Source organism: Macadamia integrifolia, chromosome 6 (assembly GCF_013358625.1).
Source record: "Macadamia integrifolia cultivar HAES 741 chromosome 6, SCU_Mint_v3, whole genome shotgun sequence".
Classification (NCBI taxonomy): Eukaryota; Viridiplantae; Streptophyta; class Magnoliopsida; order Proteales; family Proteaceae; genus Macadamia; species Macadamia integrifolia.
The window spans coordinates 37,537,720-37,554,856 of record NC_056562.1 but is presented as its reverse complement, the minus strand read 5'-3'; the positions used below and the strand labels follow the sequence as shown (position 1 = coordinate 37,554,856).

The 17,137-nt window shown below is 38.6% G+C and overlaps 2 protein-coding genes across 2 annotated transcripts; both read right to left on the bottom strand.

Moving 5' to 3' along the window:
- Nucleotides 1-2,920: 2,920 nt before the first annotated feature.
- Nucleotides 2,921-6,128, bottom strand: LOC122081450. Its single transcript, XM_042648597.1, has 3 exons — nt 5,918-6,128; nt 5,143-5,309; nt 2,921-3,233 (listed from the first exon to the last, which is right to left on the bottom strand). Exons 1-3 carry the CDS (start codon nt 5,985-5,987, stop codon nt 3,216-3,218), a joined length of 255 nt encoding a protein of 84 aa, XP_042504531.1. The 5' UTR covers nt 5,988-6,128; the 3' UTR covers nt 2,921-3,215.
- Nucleotides 6,129-12,323: 6,195 nt separating this feature from the next.
- LOC122082270 lies at nt 12,324-12,671 on the bottom strand. Its single transcript, XM_042649731.1, has one exon. The coding sequence runs from the start codon at nt 12,669-12,671 to the stop codon at nt 12,324-12,326; it is 348 nt and encodes a 115-aa protein (XP_042505665.1).
- Between the last annotated feature and the right edge of the window lie 4,466 nt (nt 12,672-17,137).

Here is a 17,137-nt window from a genome sequence, read left to right as displayed (position 1 = left end):
CAAGAGATTACCATTACCCACAAAAATTTTGTCAAGACCATACTAAGGGGATTTGGTATAAATAATACTTTTAGAGGGGGTCATGTGGGATGAGGCTCCTGTGTCTGGACATCAAGAGTGATCAATGAGTGATTGAGTGTTCATGGCCGCAAAAGAGGTTGGAAGATCATCCGCGGCATAAGCTTGATTAAATCTATTCAAACTTTCCAAAGCACTGTGGTTGCTTTTCTTGCAAATTTGGCACTGGAGACCTTTGTTAGAAAAGGTAAGAGTAGGAAGAATACCATTAGATAATGGGGAAGAAGAAGAGTGAGAGTAGGTATGGTGCTGGTGGAAATTGGAAAAATTCTTGGTATTGGTACAACTATGACCACGAATACCGTTGTTGTAGTTTGGAGAATGGAAGTAGCCACGTTCACGATACTTATTTTTGCCACCACGGAAACCACGACCATGGTTGCTGAAAATTACCGAATGATCAGGCGATGGGGTTCGAGAGTGTTGAAGACGGATCTCTTGACTGAGGAGTTGAGATCAAAGTTCTTCGAAAGTGCGAAGTGGTGGACAAGCAGTAACGGCCACAACATAACTCTCAAAATCAGAGGGCAAACCAGTTAAAGTTTGCATGACCACATCTTCATCAGCAGGAGGATGACCAATAGCAGTGAGGGAGTCTGAGAGGGACTTAACCAAGCAAAGGTAATCAGCCATGGTGAGATCAGCTTTCTTGAGAGAGAAAATTGCATTTTCAATTGAAGATATTTGGCATTGGCCAATAAGGGATGTTTTCATGAGGCGTATCTATATTCTACGATACCTCCCTAAACTTATCCCCGTATTTTCTCCTTTCAACTTTTCTTCTTTGCTTCTTTAACATTTGAATCCTTGTAACCAACTTCATTTAGTTGGGATAAGATTATGTTTGTTGTTGTTGTATATTTGACATTGGCCTGATCATGAAAAAGCCATTCAATTGCAACCATGTTTGTCGGGCCGTGAGAGAATTATAAGGCTTTAAGATATGTGTTTTAACACATTAATGGACAAGGTTGCATTGATCTAAGAAACAATCTTGTCATCTACCCGTTTCCAAGAAATATAAGTGGGATTAGAGATGGAGTGACCATATTCATCCATAAGAGTGGTAGGAGGAGGGTTCATTGAACCATCCACATGATCAATACATCATAACTGTTGAGGACAGGGAGAAAAAGGGTTTGCCACATGAGGAAGTTATCATAATCAAGATTTATGGGAATGAGAGTTGACATTGGAAATTTCAAAGACTAGATGTGTAATAGAGGAAGATGGTGTGGAAACAAGAGATTTGGGGAGATTAAGAGGAGAGAGTTCTATGTTGAAAGGAGTGTTCGTTTTAGGTGGAGAAGAGTCAAGAGTCCATCATTGCAGAAGAAGAAGAAGAAGAAGAAGAAGAAGAAGAAGAAGAAGAAGAAGACGGAGAAGGAAAGTTTGCAAAAAAGGACCCTAACACTCTGATACCAAGAAAATCGAAATTCTATTATGCGAAAATGCTAACACAGATTTATATTCATTTAAACAAATATATATACAGTACTAGAACAATTTCATGACAATATTGCCCTTGTGTTGGACAACGGTGCATAGCTTCTATCACTCCTCAGGGTCCAAATTCTGCTCCCAAGGACTAAATCATTAAACCCAGGCCACCTCGCTTTTTTTGACTGGCATAGGATTGGTGGACTATGATACTATCCATGTAAAACAACTTTTACTAATATATAAGCGGAAGTATCTTTACATATGTATGCCTTAGTTTTTGGATAAGGATGACAATTTTGCTACATGTGGAAAGAAAGAATTTGATAATTTGATAATTGAATATCTAGAGAATGATTTGATTGACTAGAACCAAATTCAATTATTAGGAATCGGTTATTCTCCAATCATTTAACGATTGGGAGGATCAGGGCAATTAAACACACGGACATGCATCTTTAAGTTCTCCCAACCGTTGGATGCATGCTAAACCTCCAATGACACTGGAGAGGATCTAAATTCAAATTATTAATTTCCCCCTCTTGTAAAAGGATACCTTTTCATATATGTCCATGCTTCCCTTCAGTGGTCAACACACCTTCTTGGCAGACCTTTGCCATTTGGCAAACTTTGTTTCCATTTAATCTCAACATGTGGACAGGGTACTTAGAAGTCCATCTTTGTCCAAAAAAATTTAAGTCACCTTTAATTTTGTGTCACGTGACAAAAATAAGTGTCCGTCTTTTCTGACTGTGAGAACCCAAACACACATCCCAGCACAAGACCGGACATCCCAAGGGGCACAAAGCTGTTGAATGTGCACCGCACACTATACTGTACCACAGAGGAGTCCCACATTGCGTAGGCGGGAACAGTGACATTTAAACTGATGACATGGAGTATACATGCAGGGGTAAGTGAACCTGACTGGGTTGGTTATAGAGGATGGGCCCAAATAAGTGCTGATCTTATAGTATGCGGATATGGTAGAGCCATGGTTTGAGGCATCAGCCGATCTAGATCGATATCATCACATGCTAATCCGGCAATCCCGATACCTAGCCGATCCCATGTCAATGAAACAGTATAGACCAAGGGTAAAACTGTCAAAAATTGATCATCTTGGCCGATCGGTGTCAGTTCAAGGTGATCAATGCCCGATCTGATAGCATGCACTTAAACTATGGGTAGAGCAATTTATCTATTTGAATAGAGGGGGGAAAAGAGCCACATCTTTGGACAATCGTCTATTCTTTTAAAAATCTCTCCCCGCACTCCCGTTTTCCTTCTCTTGGTGAAAAATACTTCGAATGATGTTAATAGCAGACTCTTATACTTTTTCCTCTCACCCTTTACAAATAAAAGGCAACATACAAGCGAAACAAGTATAGCAGCAGAAAAATTAAAAGATCAAAAACATCAAGTTGAGAGCGTAACAGTTTACATGACAAATATTTAAGAGATCAAAACTCAGTTGTATCACAGGAAAGGCTTCAATTTAACATCCATTTTCTTGGGTTATTGTTAGTAAAGTACCGAACTAGTCCATCCCTTCTTCAATATAACATGATGAAGAAAGAAAAAAAAATTCCCACTAGGTTTATGTTTGACATTTCACAAAAAAAAAAGGGGGGGGGGGGGGGGGGGGGAGCATGCCCAACGTGCCCTCATTTCTTGTTGGAGCTGTAGTCAAAATATCATATGCAGCCACCCAACTGCCAACAAATGATTCAAAATAAATGAAACATGAAAGAAAAGAGACTAATTTGGCCACAAATAAGGAAAACAACAAGCAAGCAAAGCCCTCACACTTGATTCCACACACACACACACAAGTAAAATGCCCCAGTAAATCAGTTTCTTATTTTCTTGGTGGGCATAAGGAGTAAAGCATTACACAGCAATGCAACCCCATGGCCTCCTTGGAGGACCCTATAGCATAAATTAGTACTTAAAAAAACACTATGCAATACAGGCAACATCATTGATTAGCACTGTCCAGAACATAGTAAATTTGTGTCTTATTTGCAAATTACTCATGCAAGTAATAAGTTATGTGATTCTCAAAGGTACGGAAAGATTCATGTATTTTTATTGCTCGAGATAAGTTTTCCTCGGAGTTAAAGTTGGGGGAACCATGTTCTCATAATTTTTCGGGCAATGAGCATGGTCGCGAGAATGATAACAAATGCAAAGGCAAAAGTAAACTTTTGGCAGGTATTCAGGCTTTGTGCCCACCAAAAGGTAACAGTGATGAACCTGGATTTTCCCCACGGGACCTAAGGTGTTCTTCAGCTGTCTTAGTTGAGCTAATCCTTCAGTGCTGGGTCTGAAGAATTTCTTAACGTCCTTATGACAAGAAATGGGGGTTTATCAGATTGCTACTGCTCTTGGTGGTCTGTTCTCTGTGGAGTTTTCACATGTAGAAGATAGAGACAATGTTATTGAAGCCGCCCCATGGTGGTTTCATGACTATCACCTACTTTTACTTTCTTTTTCACCCCGATCAGTTCTCAACAACTCCGAGTTCAATGAAATGCCCATTTGGGTCCATTGGTTGCATTTCTCTTCCTCAAGCTTTTCATAAGCATTGATTTCTCTTGCTGCTAGCCAGCTGGGTAAACCATTGAATATCTATTTGAACTAGGATTTATGGGCTGCCTCCATGGCCAGCAAGCATGTCCAGCTAGAGTTAAAATTTATTTTAACTTAAAGCGATGTTTTGTCTGTTCTTCTTTTTTTTCATCTCTCTGCTTTTCTGTTCTAAGTTATTACATTCATATATTTGATTGTTAATTTTAACCAAATGGTTAAATCAACCTTTGAAAGGGTGGCACTGTCACTGCCACTCATTGAATTCATGCTTTTGAGACTCAGAGAGAATATTGTTCAAGGATTGGGAGTTGTCCATTGGAAAGTCAAGTTTGGCATCATAGAGGTAAGAATAGTATACTACTTACTTAAGTGTTAGTTCCAGCAGAGTTTGTCATTAGCTGTGAGTATTTCAAATACTGTTAAGTGTGTATTTGTTAAGAGTTAATTCCAAGTATTTGTTTCTTCTTCGAATTCTGTTTGTCACTTGTCAGTTCTGATTTATGATCTTCGTGGATGATTTTTCTAGGTCATTTTTGATTGCTCAATTTATTTAATAATTAATTTTATTATTATTATTTTTTATTTATTTATTTTTTTAATGAATGTTCAATCTAATGGTAAATGGTTCTTTTGATAGGGTATTAACTATTGATGTAGTTTGTAGTAGCTTACTGCATTGTTATGGTTTCTATATAAGAAGATTTATTTCATTGCTACACTAGACATAATGGATACATAAAAAATTACCAAAACGACTAGGGCGCCTTGTCACCTAAGCACTTAGTTGGCCCTACAACACCTTGGTCGATTTGTCACTTTGACAATTATGCCTCAGCTACCACATTTAAATTCTTTCTTAAGAAGTGTCATCCAGAAGGAAAACTATAGTAGTTGATATTTTATTCCCAATAGTGTCAAAGCCTCAGCTACCACATTTAAATTCTTTCTTAAGAAGTGTCATCCAGAAGGAAAACTATAGTAGTTGATATTTTATTCCCAATAGCAAATAATCAAGTAAATTGTGCATACCAAAATAGCTTCAATCTCTCTGTCAGTGACTGGTGTGCGTTTCGGCTGAGCAGAAGCCTTCCCTCCTACAGAAGTGTTATCAGGTGTCCCTGGAACTTCCGACCTAGAAAACAGAGTTGTTTGAACATCTCCAGCTTTTGATGCTGCATCAGGTTGCGAAGCAGAGCCTGCTCATTGGTCAAAGCACACACATTGCAAACTCAGAAACCTAAAATCACACATGCACACACAGAGAGAGTAATTTGACAAGGCCATGGAGATAGATTTTAAATTTGATCCTGCAAAATGATGAACAAGTAGCAGAACCTCGATGTATGTCAAATGCACCGATGGCACATCGGTTTCACCAGTTAGATGGAATCAACATCCAGGAAAACTTGAGCTTAGTTTGCTCGGTTCAATACTTCAATTATCTGATTTGGATTTCTTCACAGAATCCGAGTGGTGTGGATCGATTCAAGATTTTTCAACTAAATAATCAATACACTTACGATAAAACCTAAAATCAAAAGCCACAACGTATTTGTGTGATATGATCGGATCGAATTCATGAAACGCAACATTTTTTTTTTTTCTATCGGAAAGTAAATACAAGATTTAAAAATCACCGATTTGCAATGAATACAAAATAGCAAGAAAGACGAATCAGTCTCATATTAACACTTACAGAAAGAAGCATCCGAGAACGAGATTACAAGAAAAAGCATAACATAGAAACGAAATCCAAACGAAAATCTTGAAGATCTGTGCGAGATGACAAGAAAAAATAACAAACCTGAGGAGTTTCGATGTCTCGGAGGGAATTTGATGCGGGGAATACGCTTCATCGCCTGGACACTATTCATCTCTCACTCTTCAGGTCTCTCTCCTCTAGTCCTCTTCGTGTGTTCTTTTGATTTTCTCTTTTTTTCTTTTTCTGTTCGTTTAGCGAGGGAAAGGCCGGAAAGCGTTGTGGAGCTTGACGATATATTATGGGTGGGTTGGGATGGGGTGGATTATAAATTGCTACTGAGATACACACATCTTTCGTGTGCTTAAGCTCTCTCATTCGCCAACGAATTATCCTTCTATTGGCCCTACTGCTGATCGTCAGATCCTGACGATAGACTACTAATTGGTGTCCATCTTTTCGATGAGTCAAAGTCAAATTAGCTGGACCTTTAGAAATTATAATAATAGTCTATTTAAATTGGTCAGATGCGTGTTGCCTCGACAAGTGTGATCGGTTTGCTTTGGTTCTTTAATTTGTTTTTCTTTAAAATTGATTCAAGGATTTTTTTTTTTTTTTTTTTTTTTACGTCGAGGGTCCAGAGCTTCAGCCTGACTAGAGCCTTTGGCCCTAACCCATTTCTAGAAACTCTAAGAATCCACATAGGTACGCTATCCCAACACGTCGCACATTAGTTCGTAGTACTCATAGGGGTGCAAGATGGGACGTCTTGCCATCATATAAAAAAGACATAGGGGAATCATTTCAACAAGGGAAGAGAGAGAGAGAGAGAGAGAGAGAGAGAGAGAGAGAGAGAGAGAGAGATACAACGTCCACCAACCCAGAGCACGCACGCAGCCGGCAATACCCAACATTTTCCCAAAAAAATCCAATACTTTGATTAGGGGTGTCAATTCCTAAACCAAATCGATAAATCAATAACAATACGGATTGAATCGAATCGAAGCTTTATTGATTCGATTCAGTTTGGAGTATTGTAACCCCAAAATCAAATCGAATCGTACCGAAAATCGAATGAATCCGAAACCAAATCAAAACCAGCTCAAAACTCGAATCGAAACTGAAACCAAACTGGTAAGAAACCGAAACACTCCAAAATTCATTAAAAAAAATCAAAATTTGCATAGTTTTGTATACATTTGTATGGAAATTCGAATCCAAACTAGACCAAAAACCAAAACCAACCCGATTACAAATTGATTTAAGAAACTGAAGACAAACCGAAACCAAACCACTACGTAACCCAAACCATGTCGAAACCGAAATTTCCTTATTGGTTCGGTTTCGATTTCAGCTTTCTCACACCGAAACTGACTCAACTCGGACCAAAACTGAGCCAGACCGATTGACACCCCTAACTTTGATCATCTTTTAGTCAAAGAGTGGCCCCATTCTTTCTACAAATAAAGTTGAAATCCCTTCAAAGTGTGCAAGAACCTATCCCCTTATGCATCATTTGATGCGAAGTCGCATAAAGGAGGTCTGGGTTTTGTCATTCGCAACCACTTTGGGGACGTGCTAGTTGTCATTTCTGATCCAACCTTTCTACTATCTTCTATAGCTGGGGAAGCTGAAGCAATTTGTGCCAGTGTCTTGTTCTTACTTGCTGAAGGACATCGTTGCTTCATGATAGAATCTGATAACCAGGAAATGATCCAGCTCCTTAATAACTCATCACCAACAGCCTCGCTTCAAATCACCCCTGTGATTGCAGACATCAGGTTCTATGTGCGAGACCTATACTGTGCTCATTCCACCACATCCCAAGGGTTTATAATGGCGTTGCCAATGCCCTTGCTAGGAGAGGCTTGTCTGTAGGGTACAAGACAATATGGCCTCATTCCACTCCTTGGCTCAATCAGCTTTGTCAAACTGATGCCTCGGCTTGTACCCTTACCTTGAACGAATATATCCCGTTTCACCAGAAAAAAAAAAAAGAAACCAATCCTCCATTGATGCTTTGAAAATTCCATCCAAAAATAATTATGTATTAGGGATAGCAGCAGGAGCTCGTGTCTCACGACTTCATGCGAGTCACGGCAAGAATTTCACGTAACCATGAGGTGGACACACGGATCCTTGCGAGTTGAGATGGAAAACGATATTTGGGTTGTGTTTGCTATATATTTTGGAATAAATTTTAAATTGAGAATGTATTTTAGAGATAAAAAAATAATCGATTTAAAAAAATCCAATGTCAATTCTGAGAATGCAATCCAAACAAACCTTGGTCCCAAACTTGATTCTTGGAACCTCCGCGTAGTTTACTTGCTCCATCTTTTCATTGAGAACGGGGATTTATGCCCAAAGGATACTCATTTCTTCCCCGGCCACGCTCTGTAGACATCTTCTTATCACTATATATATATATATATATATATATACCTAGTTTGTATATCTTCCTCTTCATCTTCGTCTTCACTTCTCTCCTTCCTTTACCTTCCCATCTTCTTCTTCTTTCTTCTGCCATGGGGAATTGTTGCTTGGTTGGCTGCTTCAGAGGACTCAGAGAAGATGAAATAGTGAGAGCTAGCGATACAAATAAGGCTCCAAAGTGTGTATACAGAGATGATCTGAAGGAAAAGCCTCCAACTTCTAAAGAGGGTGATGGGTGTGCTTCAGGTACTACTGATCATCATCGTGGGAGAGGAGGAAGAAGCAAAGCAGTTGGAGTGAGGAGAGTGAAGATTCTAGTTACCAAGCAAGAAGCAGCGCTTCTGTTATCCAATTGCAAGGTTGAAGAAGGGGTTCTTAAGTGCAAACTGAGTCAGCTCCAAAGGATAGTAACCACAACCACCTGCACTCCTCCTAGCCTTGACTGCCATGACTCTTGGAAGCCAACTCTGGAGAGTGTCTCTGAAGAGTTGTAAAAAAGAATACAGGACTAGATAGATGTTACTAGTACAAATATGGAAAGAATGAATGAGATCTCTGTACAAGTAGAGATATCATTCCATTGTAACTAGAACTGAATATGAATTATTTCTAGAAATAGAATTCAATCTTTCAATCTCTCTATGTAAATGGCACTTATGAGATCTCTACAAATAAAGAGATTTTGTTTATCATATAACTATGAATTACTTGTACTTTGATTTCGTCTACTTAATTATGGATCCATTCTTAAATTGTTGAAGGTCTAATCCCAAAACTTTAAGGCATCAAGTGGAGAACTCCTCAAGTATATGAAGTCAGTAAGGACTGAACAAAACCGATGTAACAATCTATTACTCCCAACTTCTCAACAAAAATCAATGTAGAATTCACTCTAGATTTTAGTTTCAGGCTAAATATTTTTAGGTGATGATGCATTTTTTTCTTTGGGGGGAGGGGACAGAACACTACCTAGTCGTGTGGTTCCTGTGCCAGACATAAGAACCTGCCAAAATATCGCTCCAACCCCCTATGAAATCAAGAATTACATTCATATTGATACTCCAACATACATGCTTATTGATCCCTACAATGATGCAAGGGCCACACCACTAAATAGTTCTTTTTTTTTTTTTTTTTGGGGGCAAAGTTAGGAGAAGGGGAGAGTATATCGTTGTCATCTTCATGTTTTTTGCAACAGTGGCATAGCTATTACGCTATCCAAAACCAATTAATGATAGGGATTAAGGTAACAACGGTCATATTAAGCTAACGTGAAATTTTTGTGCCTATTAAAACTCCCAAACTTATTAATCTAATCTTGACTGGTTATTATTGTTCCTTTCACCAGTTGATGAGACAATGGGAACGTGCCTGAAATACGTTGCTGAAACTGATGGGCTGATGGGATGGGAGTGGACAAAGGATTTTTATGAAATCCCGCTCGTTGACTAGGATAAAGTGCCTAGATGGTTTAAGTTTGGCCTGACAAGCCCGAGCCCAATTTGGCTTAGACTGGGCTGAGCCAAAGCCAGGTTGAGATTCCTGGGCCTCGAATAGGACCAGGTCAGGCTGGGCTGAGCCTACTGTTCGTCTTTGTATAGGTAAAAATGTACATAATTATAAGGACAAAATTTTCTGTCCGAAGGCAATCCCTATACCACAGACACAGAGTCCATATGTTGAATAAACAAACTCCCATCCCCTAGTAATAAATTATCTTCTTCTTGATCATTAGATGTTATCGATGGCCATGGGGTAAGGGAAACTCAAACTCAGAACACTCCTGACCAAAGTCACTAGTTGATAATGTTAAGGGAAAAGACACAGAGGGTAACAAAATAATAACCCCACACTCGTGAAATTCAAAAAATTTATCTCCTATTGATGCTCGTGTGTACCCTATTGGCCTCACATTAGCGTTTGAACTTTTATGCTGTTCTAACCTTACGAGGAGGAGGCCAGCTAAATGGTTTGAATGGCCTTCATGGATGACTTTCTTGAATAAACAAGGAACCCAGAACATGTGTGAACCTCTTGATGTTTGAAATCAATATTGAAGCAATTGCATGGTCAATGGTCATTGAAAGAGATGAAGTCCAATGATCTTCCCAGATTTTGATTTTGCCGCCGTTCCTTGTACACCAACCAATTAATAAAGCCCTAAATTAGAGATTTGGGCAGATTTCATGGGGTCAAAAGAGTTGTTAGAACATCTGGAAGAATGCACAATTGCACATGGCTAGGGGATCAAGGATTAAAAACTCAGAATCGGATCCGAATCGGTTATGGCATATAGATCGGTAAGAAATCGGTCTAAATCGGCCAACATTAATCCTAACACTAGATTTTGAAAAAGGATTAGCCAAGCCGAATCGGCTAGAATCAAGATCGGCCAATTCAACTGATCCAATTTAATCCTTGGATGTCTACTCTTTAGTGCTGTATAGACATTGCATATCATTGTGAAGAAACGAGTGTGAACATTTAAGTCAGGGAGAGGGTTTTCTGTGCAAATGGTATAGAGAAGTGTACGAATCAGGTGTGCCATAATGGTATTGTACATTGAAGGACAATGTAGTCATTTCATACATGGATGAGGGTTGCAAATAGAGTTGTTAGCATACGTTCTAGTGGCCTAGAAAACTTTTCTCCTTTTACGGGAGACGGTTCAGTGTGAGGAGATCTCCTACACCACATCAATCACGGCATGGAAAATGGTTTTCGTCAATAGGAACCCACATGGTTAGGGAGGACAAAAAAAGTGTTAGTACAAGCTCATATGATCAAGATCCGAGAGGACGTGAGAAAACATCCTACACTATCAGCATTGGTATCAAAAAATTCTAAACATAAAAAGTATAGGAATTTCCCTTAGAGGCTATATGCACATCCTATGATTAGTTAAAAACAGTTGAAGATCAGTCCAGATATCTCTCTTTGTCCATCCCGCCTCCTGTGTCCATGCTTCATTCCCAAGAGCAGCCCTCAAAGCTATGCTTCATTGATGCTTCATTGGATGGTTAATAGAACCTTATAATTTATAGCTTCCAGAATTTGAGCACATAGAGGACTTCCAATTGGTTGGAGCAAAGCTTAGACCATTCAATCATGGCTCTAAGCAATAATACTGACCCCAACGGATATTTCTTTCGATTTGTTTGAATTAATGATAACATTCACTCTTTCTCAAAAATTCAATCATACCATCTATCACCATCAATGTAGAGATTCTCTCTTCGCCTAAATAAAGAAAAACTAAATCTGAGATGGACTTTAAATTGGCAATGATTTACAGTCAACCCATACCCCAGCCGCTTCACCCACCTACCCAAAGTCCCACCAGAGATCATGGAACCCTCCCCAAAAACCAGGCGACCATGACAAGGCCCACCACCACCTTCAAATTTCAAACTTTAGCCTTTGAGTCTTGACTATTTATTTTTGGATTGCCCCGTTGCCAGGAAGAACCCGGATCCCCTACCTGATTGTCCAATTTGACATAGACTTGCCAAATCCCAAGTCTATGAATGGCTTCAATAGATCTACTTGTACTAGTCTCCCTCTCCAAAAGTCTAATCTTTATGAAGTTTCCATTGAATCCATGGTTTCAAAAAATTGGAATCGGATCATGAATCGGTCAACTCAGATCAAGATCAATCAAATCGGATCAGAATCAGCCATGATCGATCCCAATTCTGGATAATTGATTTCAGAGTCTTGGGATCAATTCTGGCCCGAGTTAATCACACAATACAAACAGAGGGGGGGGGGGAGAGTTCGGAAAGGAAAAAGAGAGAGAAAGGGGAGGGAGAGGATTTGGATCCTCTCTTGCCATAAAGAGTCCAACGGGCATCTAACAGCTGAGAGCCCTTTAGGTACATGCCCGTATGCTAGGATGTGTGTCCGAATGCTTCCAGCCATCAAATATGCGCTGAGTGTAAAGGATTTGAATCCAGAGGAGAGGACTAGAGGGAAGGGCTAGACAAAATTTAAGTATGGAAAAGCATTATTTTTAATTACAAACAACTGGTTAATATTACATTCCAATCAAAAAACAAAAATGGAGAAAAGTAGATTATTGTGGAGGGAATTCTCTGTCCATCTCATGCACTTCAGGACTCTCCATGATACTCTCTAAAGACGGTTTCCATGCTTCAGTTCTGCCTCTACCTTTCTCCAACTCCTCTAACAGATCTTCTAAACATTTCCTTCCCTTATCCTTCAACTGAAACATCAACCACTCTAGCTCTTCCTTTGTCAACACTATCTTCACCCTAAGACCACCTTTCCCAACACCTTCTTCTTCAATAAAACCACCTCTTCCTTCTGCCTCATGTTGCTGCTGTTGCTGTTGCTGTGGATGTTGTGTCTTCACCCCTTCTTGTTGTTGGCCTTCTCTACTTGTCTCCAAGCAATTGCCCATGATTTATCAATACTTGAAAGGTTGAAAGAACCACTCTCACCTTAATTTAAGGAAAAGGATGAGAATGGTTAGAGACTAATAGAAAAGGAAAATGGACACTGCACTGAGCGCTTGAGAACTCCAGTTGTGTGGTCTTAGGAAAAAGGAGAGGGAATGGGTAGTGGGTACCAGTATTTAAAGGGGGTTGTTGAGATTTGAACAATAATTTAACCCATTATTGTTTATTTAATGTTATTAATACACCCTTACCAAAAGAAAAATATGTTAACGCATCCAATCAAATTGAAAAAATTAAGAGAGAAAGGGGTTCATGGACCTGTTTTCCTCCTATTCAGATTTTTTTTTTCCCCGGAGAGTGACTTTAGAAGGACGGAGAGATTCACTGATGGGGACACTTATTATAGCCTCACTATCCCTTGGTAGTAAAAAACCATGAATCAATCCGGATTGGTTTTGACCGAGTTTGATCTGAATCAGAATTGGCCCAGAATGATTAGAATCGGTTTAAAAACACAATAACCCTAATTTTTTTTGGTCAATAATCGTTCCGAGCTGGATTGGTTGGAATTGGGATCAGCCTCAGCCTGTACATAATTGTAAAAAAACAGAAAACTTATAACCTTGCAAAAAAAATGATCAGAAATAGAAAATAAGTCATCATACAACATAAGGATTTTTACGGTTCGATGATGTGCTTACTATGTTCCATAACTAGATGAATATAATTTTACTAATAATATAGAAAGGGTTATAAGCTCTCTTCCTCATGCCTCTCTGTGTTTACAAAGAATGCTTAGTAATCCTAATAATCCCTTTCGACCCTACAAGTTTTTAACGACCTTCCGAAATCAGCCCACAAACCCACGAGTTTTTTTGTCCTTCCAAGAGCTTGTTCCTATATATCTATTTTAAAAGTCAATAACAATAATGGATACATATCGGATGACGCCCTAAGTATGTGAGAAATTAAACTTATGTCTCTTATTCATATGTTAAGTTTTAGACATAACAGGGTTTGTCACATGGTAAATTCTTGCTTTGTAAATCTAAAGCCATAGGTGTAAGCATAGGAATTGTTGGGATATTACAGAAGGGCATGGGCATAAATGAAATGCACAGTTCCATACCAATTAATAACAAAGATGTTAAATCGAATTAGACTTCAAAAGTTTTTATCTGACTAATCTATACCATGATCTCTCAATTCAACTCAACGGTCAAAATTGTCGCATCTACCCATGTGGCTTTGTAAGAATTTTTTTTCTATATTCTTTCTGTTTTTCAAAGGGAATGATCAAAATCTCTCAGAATTCACATAGAAACAAATATGATACCTAACTAAACAAGAACCAAAAAAGATCACATGACCCACAATTTTCCCCTTCTTCAACACTAATGAGTTTTTGGAAACCTCACTTCTTCGATGTCACTTTTGAAAAAATAAGGATGGAAATTCTTCGACATGGAAATTCCTAACAATGAACACTGGTTGATTTAATTGAAGAAATAACAATAGGGCAAGGGTTTCACATGGCGCTAGTCTGGAGAGGAATTTTAAAAATGTATCTTCCGCATGGAATCCACATGTTCAAATAAGACCCCCTCCCCCCCCCCCAAAAAAAAAAAAAAACCATGTACAATTGCACTATGGCGTGGGGAAGTTCTACCCATAATAATATCAACAAGAAGGATCACAATGACTCTAGAGGGCAATTTCCAACCAATGATGCAGTAGATAATCGAATCCAACATGAAGGTGGTTTTTTTTTTTGGCTAACAATGGATGTTCAGGCCTTTGCCCTAACTAGTCCCGCATACTAAACCCCAGAACCACATGGTCTAGGTAAGATGAGTCGAACTTAAAACCACATGCCACCTAAGGCAAAGGTCCCATGCCAACTCAGCTACTCCCTTAAGGTTTCTAACATAAGGGCGCTTGATGGTAAGAAAGACTCTGAGGTCCACGAATTAAATATGAGAATACATAGCACAAAAATATACACATTGGTGTCGAGCTTCTTTTTCCCATAATATAATCACTTTTCAATATAGAGATGAGAGAATTTGCAGTTTTAATCATCATTTCTTTTGTTGTTTTTTCCTTCTCGTTTTCCCATCTTGATGGCACGAGCCAGGAGCCTTTCCCGTTAAAAACAGAGAAGAAAAATCTAAGTATCGCACCTTTTTATGTTAATCAATTTTGCTATCTTGCATGAGAAGAAAGATAAAAAAAAGTATGCCCCCTCTGGGCCATTCAACATGGTTGAAAGCATGTGCATTAAAGTGAAACTGAAAGTGAAAACAAACAACCAACCGTAATTTGCGCTTAGTAATTATTCCATTCATGTTTAAGACTAACCTAAATTTGGGTATAAAGTTTTGATTGGGGCCTACATAAAACATCACAAGTTAAAAAATAATAAAAACCAAATATATTGATTTAATTTTCTAGTCAAGAGTCAAGACTCGTGCCCTAAGTACTTTGAGACATAAGAGGGATCACAAATATATTGAATGGAAAAAGTAGGAGATGAAAATTTTTAAATGACCACTTGAAGCATAGTCTTATGTATTGGTATTGGTATCATTATGAAGGATATTAGCCTTCTTTTGCCCTCGATTGATTGTATCTTTTTCTTGTTTGAAAACAGAGAAGAGAATAGTAATACCCATAATCAAGAATTAAAATATCGGTATCGATTGTCATATTGATTGGTTAAATTTAAGATACATATCAGAAAAGAAAACATCGTATCAAAAATATACTAAGATATGCTGAAGATCAAGGATTAAAATATCAATGTCAATCACTGTATCAATCGGCTAAATTTAAAATATGTATCGGTACCCGAGATACTTTAAACCATTTCGATAATATAGTCCTAAATGGGTTTTGTATTACCCTTCTTTGGGCTGGTGGAAAGACTCCTTGGAGGATATGCTTGCAAGTGTGCATTCCCTGTTGCCCTCTATGGCTCTATAATATTGATATCGATAGCCAGGTTGGATTGTTTTGCTCTTCAAAATACCAATATTGTGAGTTTTTGGCAGATTTTGCTTCTTGTATCGATACAATTGCAACGGTATTGGTATTGATGATGCCAACACTAATCGATTGATACAATACCAATACCTTGAACTGTGCTTTCAAGCCAAACTACCAATCAAAGCCATTTGGAAGGTTTGTTTATAGAGACAATTTCCTTTCACCCACAGTAAATGGAGAAGGAATCCCTAGATCAATAGAGAAGGCATTATAGTAAGTGCCTAACAGTAGAATAATAACACTAGATGGGCGTAGTTATCATAGTAGAGTCAACCTTTCTCCTTTTTTACATGGACAACTGTTTTCGGTGGGAAGTGCAATTCCTACACTTGCACGAGGGCCAATGGAAAAACTAAAGGAAGCATACATAGAAGAATCATTTTCCATTTCATGGGAAGTGGATTGATCATTTCACCCCCCATGTGTTCCGGCGGAAGGGCCACTCTCCCACAAAAAAACATTTTCATATATGAAGGGCAAGTCTCGATGCAAAAATCGTGTTTTGGCGGTATAGATACCCAAGTCCATTTCACACCAAATGAACAATGGGCGTGATCCCAAAGGTGGATCCAGATCCTCTCCAACACATCCAATGGCCGAGAGGACCCAGACAAACACCCCAAGCATGATGACCAAAAGGTTTTGACACAACTACATGTAGATAATAATTGGGACCATTTAGGGAAGTAAATGTTTGCTTGACCATGAAAGAATTAGAAATTTGCCAACCTCAATTTCCAACCACAAGCATGGAAAACCTCCCAGTACTTTGAGAGAGAGAGGAGAGAGTAAACACAATTACAACATAACTTTTCCGAAATGGTATGTGATGCAAATTTTGTAGATAGATAGACCCCGAGGTCCTCTACTCTCACATGTAAAATTTCAGCTCAAGCAAAACAAACTATTGGTTTAAAAATTGAAGATTATGAGAAACTGCATAATAGTGGTTCGAGTAACATAGGAGTGCTTGGATATACGTGGATAAACAAATACAAGAGAATTCGATTAAATTATATTTGTTCTACCTCCTATTTTTTTAATATAGAGAATGATCAAAGAATTAGAGGGGAAAAAATCACCCCAGCAGTCAACTACCCTAAATAGACAATTGGAAGCAATACAGGATGAAATGTTCATTAAAATCAGATTGTTTCGATTGTTCTTTTGTTTGATCTACACATAATCCCGATTTTGTGGTTTGAACCTACAAATGAGTGGAGCCAAAAGAACCAATGCTAACCAACATTAATGGACACAAGCCGACATCAAGCAACGCTGCGACAGGGGAGATTGGGAATTTGAGATATTTGGACCATGGTGGCAAGAAAGACCAAAGTGAAAAACCGATAATGGGGGGGAGATTTCTGCAACTGCTGGTCCCTATGTTTGGGATCCTCATAAACCAAGTTGACATTGG

Excerpts from the sequence above, each read along its gene's own strand:
- LOC122082270 (XM_042649731.1), bottom strand. The coding sequence starts at position 12,671 with ATGGGCAATTGCTTGGAGACAAGTAGAGAAGGCCAACAACAAGAAGGG.
- LOC122081450 (XM_042648597.1), bottom strand. The coding sequence starts at position 5,987 with ATGAATAGTGTCCAGGCGATGAAGCGTATTCCCCGCATCAAATTCCCT. Across the intron at positions 5,310-5,917 it reads GAGACATCGAAACTCCTCAG|GCTCTGCTTCGCAACCTGAT; the intron begins GTTTGTTATTTT and ends ACCAATGAGCAG.